The 20,645-nt window shown below is 38.2% G+C and overlaps 1 protein-coding gene across 4 annotated transcripts in view; it reads left to right on the top strand.

Moving 5' to 3' along the window:
- The window catches only part of BMAL1 (basic helix-loop-helix ARNT like 1), a 53,298-nt gene that overhangs the window by 22,761 nt on the left and 9,892 nt on the right, over positions 1–20,645 (top strand). For 3 of the 4 annotated variants that reach the window (XM_055721777.1, XM_055721776.1, XM_055721775.1), the window contains exons 2-12: positions 3,419–3,542; positions 4,293–4,440; positions 7,490–7,510; positions 8,517–8,555; positions 8,897–8,938; positions 9,911–10,068; positions 11,523–11,602; positions 12,626–12,718; positions 13,698–13,815; positions 15,969–16,118; positions 17,508–17,754. In XM_055721777.1, the coding sequence (XP_055577752.1) occupies positions 4,301–4,440; positions 7,490–7,510; positions 8,517–8,555; positions 8,897–8,938; positions 9,911–10,068; positions 11,523–11,602; positions 12,626–12,718; positions 13,698–13,815; positions 15,969–16,118; positions 17,508–17,754 (1,088 nt within the window). In that variant the 5' untranslated portion in view covers positions 3,419–3,542; positions 4,293–4,300. Of the gene's footprint in view, positions 1–3,418; positions 3,543–4,292; positions 4,441–7,120; positions 7,231–7,489; positions 7,511–8,516; positions 8,556–8,896; positions 8,939–9,910; positions 10,069–11,522; positions 11,603–12,625; positions 12,719–13,697; positions 13,816–15,968; positions 16,119–17,507; positions 17,755–20,645 lie in introns of those variants that run through there. The other variant, XM_055721778.1, reaches the window with a different exon arrangement.

The following is a 20,645-nucleotide window of genomic DNA, read 5'->3' as shown; positions in this document are numbered from 1 at the left end:
GATGGAGTACTGCTGCGAAGGGAAGCAGATGATTTCCTTTTTGTAGCTGTTTTTGGTTCAGTCATTACACAGAGGGACAATGAGTGTCTTTTCAATTGCTACTTGAGGAAACCACACCACGGTTTTCCTCTGTCATTGCAAAATAGTGCTTTTACGATACGAGACGCTTGTGTGATTCATGAAGTTACGAATTGCACTTCTTTTACAATAAATATGTTTGTATCTTGCAGAGAGTTGACTCTTGCCTAGAGGTAACTGAAACTGGTGGTGCTTGTGTAAAGAGGTCTTGACTTCCAGATGGGTGGTTGGCAGACGTAGTTGACCTACTTTAGCTGTGACCTTGATTTGCTCAGAGGTGTTTATGTACTCGTGATCAGCTTTGCTGCATGATTAAGCTAGTCACATGTCATCTAACTTTTTTTTTGAAGGGATGAACAGTAAGATTTGTTTTTACTGTCTCAGTAGCCTTGTTACAGGGATTGGAGAAAGATTGGGTGCAAAGGAGGGGAATCCTGAAGGAAGGAGTCCCAAACAGGCTGTGGACAGACACTGTCATGTGATACAATGACAACATATCATTTGATTCTCATCTACAGGAGAAGTTAATCAGGAAGTAGGCTACACGGCATTTTTTTCAAGTAGGTCCTTGGGGCACTTTGGCAACAGCCTGGGCATCGTAAATGGAAGATTTGAACTTTGCTTATATAAATGGGTAACTTTTGTGTTCCTTCTCGTAGAGGACTTTTTTGAGCTACTGAACAGCTAATAGCTGGAGGCTGAAAAAATAGTTAAATACTCAATTTGTCAGAAATTTAAGAAAGCCTTGCAAAAAACCATGTTTCTAAACTGGTCACTGTTTATTGTAGCAGGGCATGCTGATTTTTGCTCTGATCATTGGGTTGACATTTTCTTAACTTTTAAACCTGATTTCAAGAGACATGAGTGATTCTTAACTCCTGTAATGCTAAAATGTAGGGCTATGGTGGTTAGGATTGGGCTGAGCATTTGGGACACGGTAGAAAAAGGGCTGACGTGAAATACTGACAATATTTGACAAAAAAACCAATATTGAGAATTCTGTTTATGTAATTTTGTTCTGCTTAAATGGTCAAGACACTTAAAATAGCTGCTTTGAATCTATCAAATGTAGATGCTTGGTTATAACTTAAAATAGCAGCCCAGTTGAATGGATACTTGATTTGAAGTTTTTTTGCTGTAAAACTGCTTTGGAATTTTTGTGTTAATATGAACAACAAAGCAATTTTTATTTTTATTTTTATTTTCATTGAAGCATACTAGTGACTTATGCAGTGTTCTGCTTATTAAGCTAAAATGCTGACTGTGGCAGGCATTCTTAAAGGGAAAGGACTGTTAAACTTACAAACCCCTGTGTGGGTTTTTCCCCCCTTTTTTCTTTTTTTTTTTTTTTTTTTTTTTTAGTTGCAGCTCATCACAACTTTCCATCTGAAGTCATTGTAAGTGATCTATGAAATTATATTTAGTAAAATGCAAGTTCAACAATTATGGTCACATATAGAGGCGCTCAGGAGCTTCTGAAGTTAATTGTAGGTGGTTGGACCATAAATTTTAAAAATTACTTGTTTCTAGTATGTGCATTATACAGTGCTTGGGTTTTATATTGGGTTCCAAGACTGAATCATGGATGCGGAGTAATTGGGCAACATAAAAAAAGAGGCATTGTAGGTAGGTTGATGTGACAGAATTTTTATCACTGAACTCATAGGGCTTAGCCACTGGCCACATGAAGTTCAGCTGTAACTAACTTCTGCACATCAACTGAGACTGAAGATAATGGTTTTGGATCTGAACCAAGCACAAAGAAACGGTCAGTGACTGTGGTTTAATTGGTGCTTTGTAAATTAAGCTGCAGTAATTTCATAAACCACAGTAACATTACAGAGTTTATAGTTGTTGGATTATTTTGAGTAAGAGGGACAAAGCAGCCAACTAGGAAAAGGCTGATATAGGAAGAAACTAAGGCTTGATCTACAAGTAACTGTATTAGTGTGAATGAAAGCCTTGTAAAAAGAGTGTCATTATGGATTTAATGGCAGTTTATAATTTGACTTAAATTTGTACTGATTTAGCTTTTGTCAGTGACCATTTGGTGTCAGCTGGCCTCATAACTTACTTGTACCGGTGTGTCCACATATTCGCAGGTAACCCGACTGCCTTTTAATTTTTGAGAAAGGACCATAGAGAAGTTGTCGGCTAATACGGATGGTGAGCCCTCAGCGCAATTTGGAAGCACTGCTTCTAGAACAACAATGATCCTCTGTTCAAAAGTTGGTGGTATTAAGGCACTGACTTGCCTGATCTTAGATTTAAGAGCTGTTGATCCTGACTCTTATTACTGTAACAAGATCAGTAATTTAGGTAACTTAAACTTTTGAAAGTTTATACGTTCTGAATATTCTGGCAGAGCTGAATAAAATTATACCGTTGATTTAGAGTTTTGTGAGGTTTCTGTAGCTTATAACTCCTCGCATGTCCATGTATGTGATTCACTGGAATCAGTTGTGTGTTCGTGTTGACACAATACTGGTTGATTGACTTCTGAGTGTGACAGGAGCTTGCCGATCTGTGTAATTGGGAAGTTCTGCTGTCACAGGTTAGAAAGGTTGTCGTGATGTCACAGATGCATTAACCAGAAAACAGTGTATCCAAAAGGCTTTCAAAGGGTTTTTGCACCAGGCAGGCTTAAAACTGTTTCTAAGTCTAGCATAGTAAGTTTGGCTGGAAAAGTTGTTTTGTGACAGAAGTCTGGAAGGGAAGGACATCCACCTGCAGAGCACCACTAAGTTTACAGCGTAGCTGTGAGGCATAGTTGAGGACTTGAGTTACAGTATGGGGTGTGGATTTTATTTAAAAACTTGAAGCCTGCAGAACAGAACAATGTTTAACTGCCTTTCCTTTGAAAATACCAACTGTTGCAAGGGTAACTAAAATAGTAAGCCAAGCACAAATGTCTCACTGCTAGGGCCACCTTAATAGTGAGGCAGCAGCAAGGGAAGGGATAAAGCAAATGAAGATTTGTCCTTTGCACTGTAACAGCGGTTTGACTCGTTCTGGTAACATCTGACAACAAATGTGTTAAGATCTGATCTTTGTTTGTGAGCGGAGTGATTTTGTTCAAGACCAAAGAGTGAAATGTAGGGCCAGAAGGTCGTGATGCTGAAGAGATTCCTTCTGTTCCAAAGCTTGGGCTGTTGGAGATGCACATCCCAACATCTAAGCCTTTTGGTGATGGATAAAGCTTCTGTGCTTTATGAGGAAACTAAAATTCAGTCCTTGAGTAGAAAATGACTATTTGCTGTTTTAAACTGTGCCTAAAACAATTGTGCTAAACAAACTTGTTTTGAAAGTGTTTAACCTTGCTGGGTTTTTTCCCATTCAGGTTTTTGAAAGTACTTGACTAAGAGAATATGAGGCATGGAAGAGTTTTAAGGTGATCAGCTGCTTCAGGCTGAGCATCATCATCTTTCCCCAGGTGGACCTAGGCTTCCAAGACAGGCTTTCAGGTAAAAGCTCTTCTGTGTCACAGCTAATGCCATTTAGTTATGAATGGCCTTTTCACAGGGTTTCTTTCAACAGTATAATTATTTGGCAGTCTAGAGGATTAAGATGTGTATGTTTTAGATGAAAAAGCTAATTAAATTAGTTTGTACCTTTAACTAGTCTTCTTTGACCATCGAGTGATTAGTTTTTTATTTGTCATCTGCTGTGGGTAGGGGTGTGTTTAACCTGATTTTCTATGGAAAACTTCTGATTTCTGTTCTGTGAAATTCAGTGGAATTGGAACTCTCAAAGCTTATGAACTTCGATAGTGTAATCTTCAAATGGAGAGACATACTAGAACTCGTGTTCCCACTCAGCGAAAGACAGACAGAACTTACCCTGTTGTTTACGTTAGGTATGTTCGTTGGCTGGCCAGTTAACATAAGTGTAAACCTGGCTTTGATAAAGATAATGTTGACAATTCCTGAAAAACAGTTGTGTTCAGTAGCGTATTTTGAGAATGGTCATGGTTTGTGTGCAAGATTCAATACACCAGTAACTGGAAAAGGAGAAATTGCCTTTTATCTGCTTTACAGCAAAAGGAAATAATAGAATTGTGATTCTGGCAGTTTTAAAGAACACTATGTTGGAGATCTGATCTTTTTGTTGTTTTTGTTATGATCAAAAATATGTATGTTTCTGCTTCTATTAATGCAATGTTTTTTGGGTTGGTGGGGAGGTTTTTCAATATTTTTTTTCCCCCCTAATGTTAGACAATCCAATGGCAGACCAAAGGATGGACATATCTTCTACAATTAGTGACTTTATGTCACCAGACCCTGCTGACTTGATTTCCAGTTCCCTTAGCACTTCGGGAATGGATTGTAATAGGAAACGAAAGGGAAGCTCTACCGATTATCAGTAAGTTGGATTTCTCTTAATTTAACACTGCTAAAAGAGGTTGTAACACAACAATACAGTGGGGGAGATGATAGAAATACTTCTAGCAATTTCTAAATAACCTTTTCTTGACAACCTGTTGTCAAGATTTTAATAAAGAAAAAAGCTACTATGCACTAAAAGGAAAGTTCATTACTAAATAATAAAAAGAAAGCCTTCATCTATGTGCAGCTAGAATTGAGGGCTATCAGATGGGGGGAGGCTGAGCAAAGAAACCCTTGGCTGGTAAGGGGGGGAAAATTAATACTGTTGAAATGTACGGTGTGAAGGGTGATTATATTGACCATTTACATAGGAAAAAGTGTCAGCTGGCAGGAGGGAAGATAATAAATTCATTAAAAAGCAGAAGCAAAACTGGGAGTAGTTCCTTTTTTTCACCTTTTTTTTTGCCTTTTTTAGTCACTTCCTGTCAGTGTGCTGCCAACCTTTGCTTGACAGTGCTATTTTGGTCTCCCAGTTGAGTGTGGATCTGAATAGTCTCAGGTTTGAGGCAGTAGATCTGCCTTTGATTTCATCAACTGATTCAGTCTTGTATTGGTCCTCGATTAGGAATAACAGGCTGTTATTCCTGACAAAATAAAAATCCGGTTTCTTCTGAATTGGTGGTAGAATGTGGCTTTGTTCAAGAAAGCTGCTTCTCTTTAAGGGAAGCTGGCTAATAAGTGCTCAGAAGCACTATCCCAGCCACAGCTTCTCTCTCCTGAGACAGGTATTTGAAATAGAAAAAAAAAATCACATCAACTCAACTTTAGAATAGTGAAGGTTGTAGTAAAGTTTGCTAGATTTCCAAATGTGTAATAACCTCTGCACTAGGTACACCAAGATCAACCTACTTATTCTTAAGTCCTTGTGCAAACCTCAAGTGTGTTGCAATGTTACAAAGCCTAGTAGCTGCAGGTTAACTTGGGAATGGGTCCCATCGTTGTTAATACAGCTACATAGTCCATTTTTATGTAACTCGGCATGATTTTTATTGTTGTGGGCCTTTGGATCGTTGGCAGTTCTTGCAGGGAGGGGTAGAATTTGTAACGCATGCTGAGCATGACAAGAATTAGGTTCCCTGTGCGTAGGATGTATTTCTAGGAGAAGTTAGACATAAAACTTTAAGTACTGTTTAAAGACTATGGACATACTGCATATGTACCCCCCCTCTAGTAGGCATTTAGTCTTCCTGAGAAGTATGAGTCCCTCTAGTTGAATTGACTACTACAAAATTCAGCGAACAGTCTCAATCTTACCAACTTCCTCTTCTCTAGAAAGGATTTCTCCATCTTTATTCTTCTGGGTAGGAAGCATTGCTCAAGTCCTCTTTTCCAAAAGGCAGCTTGCTCTTGTAAGTTCTGCCCTTTAGGTTGTGCTTTTCTAAAAAATACGTATAATACTGTTTCCTTGAGTACTAAGTAAAGTAAGTTTACAACAGCTGTCGTCATACCACAGTTCATGTTGTGTTGCAGAGGAAACGGTGGCTAGTAAATATTCCTATTTTAAAACAGAACTTGAGGTAGACTTCCTTGATCCTTCCTTATGTACGTACATATTGATAAATGTTCAGAAATGCTACTGTTCAGCTTTTGCTGCCTGATAACAATTTTTTTTTTATATAAATTGTCAGTGTCCAGCTTCATTTACCCATGAAGGCAGGGAATAAGGAAGGCAGAGCCTGGCTGTTCTAGCGTGGTTCTTTGTTCACCACGTGTACAAGCAGGCATGTGGATCAGCTGTGCTTTCAGCTCTCCACACCAGCTTCTTGTCAGTTCTTTCTCCTGCCACTTTTCCCGGAAAATTCCTGTCAACCTTTCGCTGTCACTTCAGCGAAGGTTGTCCATTTGCCACTACAGGCTGTTTTAGTCAAACGCCAGAATCCAAGATTTCATGTACAGGTCTATAAACAGTTAATTTTTTTCTTGGGAGTAGTGTTTTCAGTTGAAATAATGTAAGATAAGAAAGTGAACTATCCTGAAGCGTTTATAACTTACCTTATACCCCTTCTAGAATTTTTTTTACTTTCAGGGTTTTTCTAAGGCTAAAAAGAATTTTGTTACAAGCAATCCCGTAGCTAAAGGTGGCATCACAAGTGGGAAACCGATGCCTCGTTTCTGTTTCCAAGTCCTGTTACAGACCTGCGTGCTCTTTCTTTGTGAGCATCAGAAGTGCGTTGAGCTATTGCCTAAGACAGTAACTCAAAATGTGCAAATTGAGAGATGAAGAAAACCTTTCGCGTTATTCAAGCTTCTTTTAAAAACCAATTGCAAAGATAATTGATATAGAAGTGCCATGAATAATATATGAAAGACTACCATGTTTATTTTTGGGAAAGCTAATGTCTCACGTTGAACAGGAATAACTGGTATGTTAATGGCTAATATGAGAAGACTTTTCCTAAGGCTTTTATAAAACAGCCTCTTAACAAAGCTCAGTGGTATTTCAGGTCACTTTACAGTCTTGAAGTGATGCCAACAATTAGCTTGCATGTAGAAATTCTGCGTAATTTTCTTTATGATATGATAAAGTCTGTATAAAGTTCAGAATTAGGACTTTAATACTGACTAAAAGAAAATGTTTATCTGTCCTGCTGGGCAGAATCAAAGACTGAGAAACATGAGATACTTCATTTTATTTTTATTTTTATTTCTGACCTTAGAGTCCTCTGAAATCCCATTTATCTAACCACAAGGGCAACATGCATAAAGCACAGATCTTTCATTTCTGAAGATGAAACAATATCTCAGTGATTTGCATAACATAATTTAGGTTAGTTGTTTTACTAGTTTTTCACATTAAGTGTAATGAACTATGCTATCTTTTCTTAAAAAGCAGAATTATTCTTTCAGAAAGCAGATGAATTTGAACAAGTTTGTTTCCTCAGAATGTGTTCACTGCTATTGTCTTGTTTTCGTTGTGCTTTTTATTTCAAATAAGAATATAAATTAGCTTGAGAACTTCAGCAGAAAATGCAAGATGTTCTTATTTTCTATATGTGGTATACTTTATTTTTCCTTTTTTTTTTCAGACTTGATGGCTTTCCTTTTGAGTAAGTATAAATATTTTAATAATTGATTTCACTTGAAAAAGATGTTTGGTGTTTTCCCTCCCACTTACTTTAAATTTCCAGGTAGGAATTAAACCAGAATAAGCTAGGCCTAAAGGTGGCTGTTTAAACACAGTTGTACAGATTTATGTATATCAAAACATTTTCTTCCTGTTATTTACCAACACTGTAGTCTTAGGCATTCAACTTTTTTTGCCAGATATGGCTGTGAAGACTTGTACTTTCCTCTCCTTATTTCTGTACCTATGGTTACAGTATTAAAATGTAAGGGGGGGGGGGGGGGGGAGGGATCCTTTCTATTCTTTATGCCTCCTTTTTTTTCTTTTTTTTTTTGTCATGTTGAGACAAAAGCCATGTATCTACAGTGGTAGTTGACGCTAATTTCAAATGTGCTTGTCATAGTCTTTCCTTCTGTCCATGCGTTTGGTCATCTTAATGTTTTGTTGGTCTAAATTATTACCATCTCCTACTCCAAAACTGGCTGGCTGCCATAAGGCAACCTAAGTGTAGAGCACACAGGCATCTGCACAAAGTAATTAGGACAATTTATGAATTATATGCTAGGCACTTTAACTGCCTGTGGTTGACCTTTTAACTCTAGTAAACGCAAGTTAGTAGCCCTGTTTCTGATGAAGGCATGAAAAAATATCTACATTGATACATCTTACCCCCCCCCCCCATCCCAGTTAACTAAAAACATTTTTATAACAGATGATAGCTTTGAACTGCAGCATGTTTTACTGTCAAACACATCGAACTGTGAAGTTTTATTAGCTCCGAAGGAGACACAACTAATTTAAGAAAATGTTTTAATATTGCAAAACCCACACAAATTCTTTAGTCCTTCCAGGTTCTCACTTTTATATTCCTATTTTTGTGTTTATGATTTAAAGATGACAGGAATACTTTATTCTAATTTTATGATAAGCTGATAAGTTTTGCTAATCCTGCTTAATTTGTGATATATTGCTTTATTCTGTTTCTGCAGGGAAGGTATGGATACAGATAAAGATGACCAACATGGAAGGTACTGTTGATGTCGCTAAAGTGTTAGTTCCACAGTACTGACATAGGATCCTGTGTGTAGATACGTGTTTTCAGTGTCACTGTAGTCATGTGTCCCAAATTGTTTCTTTGCTGGGACAAAGGCTTAAGATTGTTGAACAAATTAAAACAGACAAACAAAAAAACCCCCAATACTTTGAGCCACGATATTATAAATAATTATCTTCTCTGAGGAAAGGTTAAATAAATGTTCAAATTAACCCCCCCCTGATTTTTGTGAGGATCAGTAGTATGTAAGATACGTTAAAATAATTGGGTTTAGTGGTTTCCACACTGTAACTTTGTGATACTGTTTCTCAACAGATTGGAGTATACAGACCAACAAGGCAGAATAAAAAATGCAAGGTAATACTCTAAAACAAGTATACTGAAAAGAATTATCTCTTGCCTTTTTGCCTATGTGAAATATTTACATATTTACATATTTCTTATCCTAAGAATCATTTTTTCCAGCTTTGACCTTCTCTTGCTTTTCTATATATTTGCACTGTTAACCTTTTGCCTGTATAAACTGCATAGTTTTGTGCAGATACCAATTGGTAGGTAACTTGGTTTTAGTCACTTCGTTAATGTTGAAATTGAAGTCTCTATGTTTCTGATTATGTTATATTCTTCATCTTGTTTATTTCAAACTCAGTAGTGGGCTGTGAAACTGTTAACAGTGACTCTTTGATACCGGGAAAATATAAAACAAAACTTAAATCATTTAGTGTTCATCATTGTTTTTCCTGGTGAGGAAGACTTTAGTTCAGAGGTATCTCAAATACTTCAAGTGGAAAGCTGTAGGATGAGTAGGAGGCTTACATTGCCACAGCAAAAGGTAGTTTTAAATATTTAGTACATTCATATAGTATACTGATCACAAATTCTTAATTGAATGCTTTATTCAGTGTTTACATAAATACTGGAATTTGCTTATCTGTGACCTTTCTGATTCCAGTTACATTTCAGTGTATATTCTAAGAACAAAAGTGGCGTACAACAGTAGAAATCTCAAGATAATTTTGTACCGTTTAGTGGATTGTTTTGGAACTGAGGATTCAGTGTACTGTATGGCCCACACTGTATGTGTGTTCTGCTAAATCAGAACCATGTGCTGCAGCTTTGCCTATTGTTTGTGTTACTCATCCAAATAATGAACATAAAATGATTGAAGAATTCTGTATGTAGATGTAGTTTTCACAAGGATAAAAGGGTAACTTAATTATCAGGAGGTTATATTTGTGGGTTTTAATGCAATATATATATATTTGTGGGTTTTAATGCAATTTATTTTCTCATGCCTCTCCCTTTTTCTGTACCGCCTTACTCTTCTAGGGAGGCTCATAGTCAAATTGAAAAAAGGCGTAGAGATAAAATGAACAGTTTTATAGATGAACTGGCATCTTTGGTACCAACGTGCAACGCTATGTCTCGAAAGCTAGATAAACTCACTGTCTTGAGGATGGCTGTCCAGCACATGAAAACACTACGTGGTAAGTTGACTGGGGGTGGGGGTGGGGTGGGTGGAGGGGGGTGGGTGGGCAGGACTGTAGGAGAGTGGCAGAATGGGATTTCCCCAAAGCCATACTTCTTCTCTCCCTTTCTTGCCCTTTTGCCAAAAGAGTAAGTTAATACACTTTGAGAGGACTTCTCTCCTTTTCTTAGCAATGATGCAGCATATTTGGTTATAGCTTACTGGTTCATGGTGTAATATCCTGATCTGACTGGGAAAACTTGTGGGTGAGAAAAGAATAATTTGACATCCTCTGACATGATTGAGCACCGTTGCTAGATGCAATGATAGAAAGGCAGTGGAGGCTGGAGGAGGGAGGGAGCAAAGGGCTGGAGTGGCTGGATCGGCTGTAGCACCAAGCAGTGTTCTTGGGCAGTGCTCTTAAGCAGGCAGTGTGTAAAACCTGTTGGACAGAGAGGTTAGATTTTAGGTGTAAGTAATATTCCTACAGGACTTCTCAGGTTTTGTGTTCATACCTTTAGCTCTGTGTGAAAGGAGGGAGAGTACTTTGAAAAGTCAATTCTAGTCTCTAACGAGTTTCTGTTGAAGAACCTAAAGGGAAGCATGCAGGTTTGGAAGATTTTGGGTTGTTGCAAATTCCTGTATGTCCTAAAGCTTCACAAAAGAGTGCATCAGTGCTTGGGCACAATCAGTGATGAAAGCTTAAGCCTTCAAGAAATACGCCCCTGAGAAAAGATAGTGATGCAGCTAATTTAAAGAGTCACAGTTCTAGTTTCTAGGAGAATTGGTGTCTTCCGATCATTTATCCTAGCGTTTTGAAAGGTTTCACTTTTTCTGCCACTTGCATTTGATCAGGTTAGTACTTCATAGCACTTCAGTGGTTCCTAATTTGACTTTTGTCTTTATGAAGAGAATAGAATGAGAAGAATTACTCTTTATTAAGCAGCTGCCTCATTTGTTAGTAATTTTGGGCTTTTGACATTGCGAGATGATGTTCTGATGCTGTTTTTTGACTTTGGCATGGAATGAGAGAACTGATTTGTAAAGTTCCTAAGTGACTGTTTATGTGACCTTGTCACTTTATAAATTATAAAGAGAAGAAATAGCTTGAAGGTTTTTATTCTTTAATATCTTTTTTAATCCACACCCCAATTCTGAGGCAGGACCATAAATTAAGGACACCATTTGCGTTAAAAAATATGTCAAGGAACACTTAGATCTCAGAAGGCATTCCATTTGCATTACTACATAACACAGTATTTGTGCTTAAGCAAAAAAGTTTCATCCTTTTTTAAGTTAATACCAACAGAGCTCATGTTAAATCAAAACCAGAAAACAACTTTCATTTTCAAGAACACCTGCAGTGAGTAACAGTGTAAGAAGGAGCCAAAGGAAAATTGCTAGTTCTAAGTATGTATTGTTAAGTTTGTGACATGGGTATTGTTTGGTGTTTTGTTTTTTTTTTTTCTTTAGGTGCTGCAAACCCATATACAGAAGCAAACTATAAGCCTGCTTTTCTATCAGATGATGAATTAAAACACCTTATTCTCAGGGTACGTTTCAGTTTTTAATTAAGAGTTATCAATGGCTGTGAATATAACTCTCCCAAAGCAAAACACCAGGTTTTTTCGGCCTTGTATCTCAGCTTGAGAATGTTCTGAATATGGAGGATAACAAAGAAATCTGCAAGCCTACTGCATAAAGTCAGTGGGTTTTAATGATGACTAGTGTCGCTTAATTTAAGCGGAAAAATATGCGAGATCTGAGGAAACTGGTATTTTGATGGTAACCACCAGACTCTTAAATTTATTTCATGGAATTTACCAAAATCACATAAATTATTTTCTTACAGACTTTCTGCTGTGGCCTACCTTGACATGATTTTCAGTGTACAGTGATATAACAAACACCTTTTTTTTTTGAGGTCACTGATGTAACGTGACTTATTATGTTTGGCTGCTTGCTGTATACTTCTTTTATAGCATGGAGAGCCTGTATCATTTGTCAATAGTTAAGCTTTTCTTGTAGGTTGTGTAATTTCTGAAGCACTGCAGTGTCCAGATGCAGCATATGCAGAATTCAATTTCTGCAGCATTGTGACTCTAAAGCTATAAAATTAGGGCCTAATCCTGCATGCTTTTACGTGACTGAAAAAGAGTACTATTGACATGGGAATTACTTGCCTACAGACACATAAATAAATACCCAGGTTATATCCGGTTTCTAGCAGAGGAACTATGGAATAAATACAGTTAAAATATTATTTTAATTTGAAGGCTTTATTAAACATAATCATAATTCTATTGGACAAGACATAGATTTTTTTTTTCCTCATAGAAATAGTTTTACATTCTTGGCCTGATGCCCAGAAAGATGCCAAAAAATGTTTGCAGATGCAAAAACGCTTCATTGTAATTTCATATCTTGCCTGTTGACTCAGTTATCTCTAAATGTTAAGACAGCTCTCCTAGTGTAGAAGTTCTACTGTATGTGAGGTGTTTTTAAAGGTTATAATGATGGAATGAGGATGTTTAACTCAGTAATTTATTTTTTTTTTTATCCCCTCCCCTAATTAGGCAGCAGATGGATTTCTTTTTGTTGTGGGTTGTGACAGAGGGAAGATACTGTTTGTTTCAGAATCTGTCTTCAAGATCCTCAACTATAGTCAGGTATTATTTTCCATTTTAAGTAGTGTTAGGCCTTAAAAGATTTGAAGGGTGTGGGGTTTTTCTATGATTATGCTTTTATATGGAGGGGTATTTATGTGAACAGCTTGTCGGGAAAGCTGAGGTTTGTTGCGAAGAAAGAGCTTTGCTCTGCCATGTCATTAGAGAAGATTTGTTTCTGTTTTCTGCTCAAACTAGGGAGGTGAAAAGGAACTAAATTTTCTTCATTGATTGTTGCATTCTGATCAGGGATTACCCTCAGGCTTGCAAAAGCATTATCTAATTGGGACGTAAGCAAATATTGAAAAATAAGCGTGAGGTTCTTCCGGTAGCTTCACGTGAATTTTTTTGACTTTGTTGTCTTCCTGTCCGCTCTGGTTTTTCTAGCATACTTAACTGACGAAAACTGGGAAGCAATTATACCAAAGCCAGGTTTTTAATATATGCTTAACGTGAGGCTTAACTTGCAGCATATATTGTATAAATAATTTATATTTACATACTTATATACAATAAGTTGTATAAATAATCTTTTCCACTGTTTCTGTCATCTGCCCTCCTCAATAAATTTAAAAACTGAAGTAGCTTCAGAAGTTTACTTCAGCCAGCCTTTAGTTAGGTGTATACTACCTACTTACTCATTATCTAAATATCGAGAGAGAACATCTGCAGTTAGGACTTCTTCCTTCAAATGTGTGGCATATGAAGTGAGACTGGAGAGAAACCAGAATGTTTGGTGGTGGTGGATTGAGCATGCTATTCCTGCAAAATTCGTGCTAACACTTATGAAATTACTATGTAATGTAGTAATAACTTAAATATACATAGAAAGCATGCTTTCTGTTAACTCCTGGATCTCAGATGTTTGATGTTCCTTGGTTAGGCCTATATGTAAGAGGATTGTTTATAATGATTGCTAAAATTGAGAAAATGTTACTGAACAATGTATTTTCATTTTTGACTGATTATTCAATCTCTACAGAATGATTTGATTGGTCAAAGTTTATTTGATTACCTTCATCCTAAAGACATTGCCAAAGTGAAGGAGCAGCTCTCTTCTTCTGACACTGCGCCTCGAGAAAGGCTTATAGATGCAAAAAGTGAGTGAAAAACTAGCATGTAGTCAGTTGCACTACTGCTAAATATTTGCCATGTCAAAAGTGAGTGTGTGTGGGGGTGCGGTTTGGATTGCAGGACAATACCCAAAAAACAGTCTGAAACAGACACCTGAGTGTAGAAGCTGGTTGGTTTGGTGTGCGCTGCAGTATAGATCTATTAGTTTTACTGGCTTCACCTGTGAGGTATCCTCTTTTCCAGGCAACAAAAGTTTAATTTTTCCCATTAAAACATATGAAGCATTTGTTCTAAGTCATTGTTCTTAATGGTCAGGGTACACTTGGTATTAATTTTGGTAATCCTTAGCTGTCAGTCAAGTTAGAGGATTCTTTTTATTTATTTATATTGTCACTTCCATCAATGACCTAACCTTTCTCTTAGCAAGGTTTTTGGCCTGATTCTTGGAATCATTTCCTACTATGTCTCTTAGCCCTGTTCTGCTCTGGTATTTTAAAGCAGTTCTGTATCTCTGCCGCTTGTGAGGCGAGTAGGTGTTTAATTCACTCTCTTAACAGGCATCTGCATTGCTTAAGTAGAAGGTGGTATGTTACAACTGCAGATTTCCAGGTCATTAAGTCTCATGCTTGTCAGGAGCAGAGATCTCTAGGATCTAGGATCTCATCTCGAAGAAGCCACCAGCTCAACTTCAGAAACTGAAGCTGGGAGAGATCATTCCAGGGCATTGAGCCTAGAGGCTCCAGCTGGATCAGCTGAAGTTTTTTCTGGCTCCTGGTTTTGTCTGGTTGTCACGCATGTATATCCAATGCTAGCTCCTTTTTTTTGCATGCCTCTGACAAAGTTAGGCAAAAATAAATACTATGAATTACAGTCTTCCCATCTGCTATGATAGACTGATTGGTAGAATTTCAAGAACTCATATTCTTAAAGAGTACTAGTATGTATGTATTTATTTTTATGTTGGCATGAGTGACTCAGGCACAGCTTGTACTTTCACCACTGAACAGCAGTTTAGAGTGCATGTGGTACAGGACAGTCTGACCTCCTTGAGGTGACCTCACTCAATTCTAATTTTAAGGGAGGCACACTTTACACTAGAACATTGGCATCGTTGTTTTCCTCCTTGTGTTAAAAGCCTACAGGGCCTTAGAAGTTTTTGTACGTGTTTTATAGCTGTTTGTTTATACGTGTCCCCATGCAGAAATGATTGAAGTGGATAGCAAGCTGTGGAAAAGTTGGTATGCGATTTAAATCCTCCACCAGCTCTTGGAGCACTGTCCCCTGCAGCTCTAGCTGCATACCTGGTGTTGCTAATACCTGTGCTCCTCATGCACGCCAGGCATCTTCCCGGAGCTGTGTTTGTACCGGTGCTCTGCTCTTGGCTCCCAGGGTTGATAGGTGTTTCGGTACTGTGTTTCTCCAGTTCCTTTCCACAGAAAAGAATCTTAAGAGTCTCCTGCAAGAATATGGTCAAGGTCAGGGCTTACCATTAGGGTATGTTCATACGCACATATTTCTGTGAGGCTTGTGAGGCTAGAGAGGCTTCTTGCACGTAACTGGAGGTCTTGGGGATTTGCGATCTCTGTGTAGGTCACTGCTGCTTTTTTACCTCCTTCCGTCAGAACAGTGAAAAAATCTGATGTCTAGAAACAGCAGTTGAGATGGACCTGGAATGGCACTGGGCCTTTTTTGCTCTGTACATACATATGTGCTGTCTGGGTGGGTGTAGTGGTAGATAAGACTTCCAGTCTGAAGGGTCCTATCGAGTGTATGGAGTACTTGCACCATGTTTGAAGTACTGCACTAGTTATGGATAAATAATCTATTTTTAATCACTTGATTAGTGGTCAAAGAAATCACAGTGTTTATTGCAAAACTTGTGTGGATTTGTACAATCTTTTGCTATTTTTTGCATTTAGACCCTGTGCTCTCAAGCATACATCGGTGTTTTCACACTAGAAGGTGTAATCAGAAATTGTAATGTTGATGTGGTCAGTTGAGTCCTGCACATATTCACTTACATGAAAATCTCCAAAAAGGACTTCTGCTTCAGAGGAAGGATGTAAAAGTCCCAGCAAAGCTGAAACACTGTACAGTTGGGTTATAGGATGTAAGCATTTGTGTGGTTTAACTTTTTACCTGACAAAGGAGGATTCCTCACTTCCTCTGTTTGCTACAGCTGGACTCCCAGTTAAGACTGATATAACACCTGGGCCATCACGACTATGCTCTGGAGCAAGAAGGTCCTTCTTTTGTAGGATGAAGTGCAATAGACCTTCAGTGAAAGTAGAAGACAAGGATTTTCCTTCAACCTGTTCAAAGAAGAAAGGTAACAATTACACATTTTATTGCCAAATGTAATGGCTGTCAGGTTTGGGTTTTTAATACAATTTCTCGCTTGCAGTGGCTGACTTATTTTTTTCTTACTGAACCCTGTCAGTGTTTCTTACTAAGATATTGAACTATGTCTAGGCCTGTTATTCATACTGCACACACACATCCTGCCCCCAGCTCTTATACAGTGTATTAGCATATAAAGCAGAGAAGAGATTTTGGCTTTCTTGAAATCTTTGCAGTCAGTTCGTGCTGACAGCTGTGGTGTCATTATTGCATCTTCTTTAGACATTGATCATATAACATTCAGTCTTGACCTTCTAGGCAGTGTCTCCAACAAAGGGGAGCTGTTACCCATTCTATCTCTCTGCTCCATGTTTGACAAGTGGTATTTGGATGGATATCCACCTTGAAAAATTAGTTTATTCTGAGTTCATCTGTGGTTCTGGTACATTCTGATTACTGGAAACATAGCATTTTTATACCAGAAATATTTGATCGTAACATTATCAAAGTTGGTAATACTTTTTTCCTCTGTGGGGTGTTACTCTAGAGGTGTTGGAATATGTATTTAGTCCAAATTCAGAAATTTATTCTTTGATAATAATATTATTTTTTTCCTAATACATTGGATATACTTTTGGTGTTAGTGGAAAGTGTCAACTAGAGAACTGAAGGCAGTTTCAGTGTGTTGTCTCTGGATGTGGCAGCTGTCCCAAGTAGTTCCTGCTAGATTCAGACACGGCTTCAACCTGGGATGATGCTTTAAAGTGCTCGTTCGTGAGGAAGCCGGTTTGTGCAGTTGAGCATAAGCCTTTTACCCCGCCTCTCTGTGAAAGTCTTCCTTGCAGTTTAAAGGCTTGCTCAGTGCTGAGGAATAGTTCTCCTTTCCAACACTGACTGCATTACCTGTCATTGTGCACCTTCATCCTCGCCCCTGTGTACAGCTATCCCCTGTACACCTCAAACAGGGTATATTCGGCCAAACAAATTGTTCCTGGTTTTTGTAGGAGCCTCATGCTGAATTGAAAAAGAAGGCATCTATTTATTAATATACTAATTCCTTCAACAATCCTTTAGATTATTTGCATCCTTTGCTGAACCAATAAAATGGGATGCAGTTTCTACTTAATCAAAAGTGACCTTGCGCTGAACTATGTGATGTTTCAGTATAAACAGTGGTTTTGCAGAGATAAATTGCTTATTGAATTACCTCAGATTAGCTGCATAGAAGCAGGTGCGCTGGAAATCCCTGGGTGAACAGATTCCCAAATTCCCTGCATAATAGAGGAGATGCGTTATTAGCAGAACTGAGATGAAGTTCTCCAAAGCACTATCCATGATCTAACTGCTGGTTTTGGTTTTTGTTCTTTTCTTTTTACAGCAGATCGCAAAAGCTTTTGCACTATTCATAGTACAGGATATTTAAAAAGCTGGCCGCCAACAAAAATGGGACTAGATGAAGATAATGAACCAGATAACGAGGGTTGTAATTTAAGCTGTCTTGTTGCAATTGGACGGCTGCATCCTCATGTAGTGCCACAGCCAGTCAACGGGGAGATCAGGGTGAAACCTACAGAATATGTTTCTCGCCATGCAATAGATGGGAAATTTGTTTTTGTAGATCAGAGGTAAGAATACTTGTAGTAACTTCCACAGTAAGTCACTGTTCAGTACTGCTTTGCTGACAGCTTTACTTAAAGCAGTGTAAATATTACTGACAAAAGAAATGACTGTTGTTTTCAGCTTTTTACTGAATCCTGAATGCATGTGATTTTGGTTTTTGAGACAGAGCTCAAAGGTATTGTTCATTGCTAATGATTAAATTTAAACCCCCAAACCCCTCCAGTAATATGGCTTACTAGACGGAATAATCCAGGGATCATTTCTGCCATTATTAAGGGAATGTATATATGTAATCCTCAGAAGAATATGCTGTCCTGTTTTGAAAATGGAATCTGTAATTACTACCTCTTTGTTGTTAGAAGACTTTTGCAAAGACTATGTAGTTAAGTTATTGCACAGGCTGCTTTAGGCTTTGATAGTGTATACATTTATTTTCGGACACATTCTGCTGAATTAATACTTCTGTATGTGTAATCTTTTGTACGTATAAGAACAAGCTTTTCATAAGCTTTACTTCTTGGAAAAGGTTTGAGAACTTGTACCAGTGTGGTATCTTCTTTCAGATATCAGGTTTATTTATTATCCAGAAAGCTAATTCTTATCTTTTTCAAAGTTGCTTAAATTTTATGAAGTAGCAGAGAGACATGACCTGGGTCTTCCTTCAGAATAACTGGCATCGTCAAGGGAAGAAATGATGGGTGAAGGATGTTAGTGGAGGGGTTACATTGGGCTGGTTGGAGAGGGATTGTTTGGTTCCCTCCCTTGCCAAGATGGATTGGTGCTGCCCAGGTGAGGCTGTTTCAGGTTGCCTGGGGCTTAGGCTCGTTTGTTTGCAATGTATGAAACCCCGGGCTCCAAAATCTGACAGAATCTGCCTGCTGGAATTTCTTTCAGGGGTGCCGCGGTGTGTCAGCTGAATTCTAGTGGACTTGAGAGCTGATAGTCTGGAGGGGAAGTGCAATAAAGATAATTTTTTTATTAATGTTATCTATCTGGTTGGAGTGGTTGGGTTGTTTGGGTTTGCAGGTTTTGGTTGGATTATTTGGGTTTGGTTTTTTTTGTTTTTAATTTAATAGAAAGCTTTTTAAAGTATCAGCTCTTCAGCAGCAGTGACTGGTGCAGATGATCACTCTGGGAGCTATGAGAACATTCGTAGCCTTTCTGCTGCTCAGCAGGTGTGCCATTCTGTTAGGCCAAGGCATGAATGAGCTTTATTTTCAAAAGATCAGACGTATTCCCCTGATGGAGAATTTTGAAGTATTTCTAAAATAATAAGACTCAGAAAACACTGGCCCACTGGATTTAAACACATATGCTTTTATTCACTTGTTTCCAGCTGTTGTTTACAGTCCTTGGAATGTGTATACTCCTTCAAAGGTCTCTTTGGGGAATATTTTATTTATTCTTATTTTTTTTTAGAAGAAAACCTCATCTGTAGGCTTAAACTTGGCATCCTATGATCTGTGCTTCCACTGGAGAATATTTAGGCACCTGTAAAAGTTGAAAATTATTAATCTATTTCTACGTTGGGATTTTTTGTTCATATAGACTTGCACTGTGACTTCATCATTTGTCCAAGGGAATCTGGGAAAGATGCTTAAAACTCTCTGTGACCCTAACTTTTTGTCCTGCTGGATTGCATGGTCCTTGGAGAAGAGCTGCTGTAGATTAGGTACGAGCTAGCTGGGCTACTGCAGAGTAGCCCAAACTCGACAGTTACTGTCCAAATGGCAGTTTACACTGGAGAGAGTTCTAAAGAGAACCATCCCACCTCTTACTCCTTCACTACTCTTAATGAATCTGGATGGTGAATTTGAAAGTAAAATTAAGTTACATGTGCAGATGACATAGTATACAGCTTCAGAATTCAAAGCTGCCTTGTTAAGTTGGGAGAAGCAACCTATGGAGAAAAAGTAAAGAAAGGATGAGATTCAAGGACAAGAACGATTTCCTTCCTTGCTTAATAGAATATGGTCAGATACTGAATTCAGCAAGTCTTTTGACATCTGCTGTAATTTCGTGCATCTTCTCAAAAAGCCTGTTTATTCTTCTATGACAGTAAATGTAGAGGTTTTACAGTTACTTGGTGGTGCCCACAGTGGTTGTTACCCATGACTGTCAGGTTTCCCACCACTGCAGTATTGTTAAAAGGCTTGGTTACTAAAGTTCTTAGAAAAATAGTGGAATAAGGTTGACTTAGTTCCTAGCTCTTCCTTTTTAAAGACAGACTCTACGTTTTGCTGCTTTGAGGTTCTCCACAGGCTCTCAGATAATTCATCAAAGCAGTCTTGGAGGTGTCAGCAGTTTCAGTGTCCTGGGATAACATTCACCAGACAAAAGCCAGTTTGAAAATTTCTGTCGCATGAATACTTGTGATGGTTCCTTCTCCAAGGCCGAGGTCATAGAGCGCCCTGTCAATGAGGGCATCAGGTGTAAGCCACCCGACGGGTGCTGAATGCTTTTAGTGTGCCTGGGGAAAATACAAAAACGCCCTGCATTTAAATACCATGGGGTTTGTGCTTCAGTGTTTTTCCTGCTGTTCTTAGTCATAGTTATTAATATGTACTGATTTCTACACTGGGCTTTTTTGAGACTGCTGAAGAGGTGATGATCTACCTAGGCTTGTTCCTTACTACCCTTCCTATTTAATTTGCATTGGAGTAGCTTGGAATTGTGACTTTCACTCTGATTTCTTCAAGGAACTATCATTTTTTACTTCAGTAATTTTTTTTTCCCCAAGGAAAACACAGAAAATCAAAGTTTGCTGTAGTTCAGTACTTTTGTTTGCTTCCTGTTCTTCTACGGAGCATCTCAGACTCTTACCTGGAGTCATTCAGCCATGGTACTTTCTGCTCTGATGTTCTTGAGGAGTTTCACATGGGCTCCTGCAGATTTG

Source organism: Falco cherrug, chromosome 10, assembly GCF_023634085.1.
Source record: "Falco cherrug isolate bFalChe1 chromosome 10, bFalChe1.pri, whole genome shotgun sequence".
In the NCBI taxonomy this organism is placed as follows: domain Eukaryota; kingdom Metazoa; phylum Chordata; class Aves; order Falconiformes; family Falconidae; genus Falco; species Falco cherrug.
This window is presented reverse-complemented; position numbering and strand designations above follow the sequence as displayed.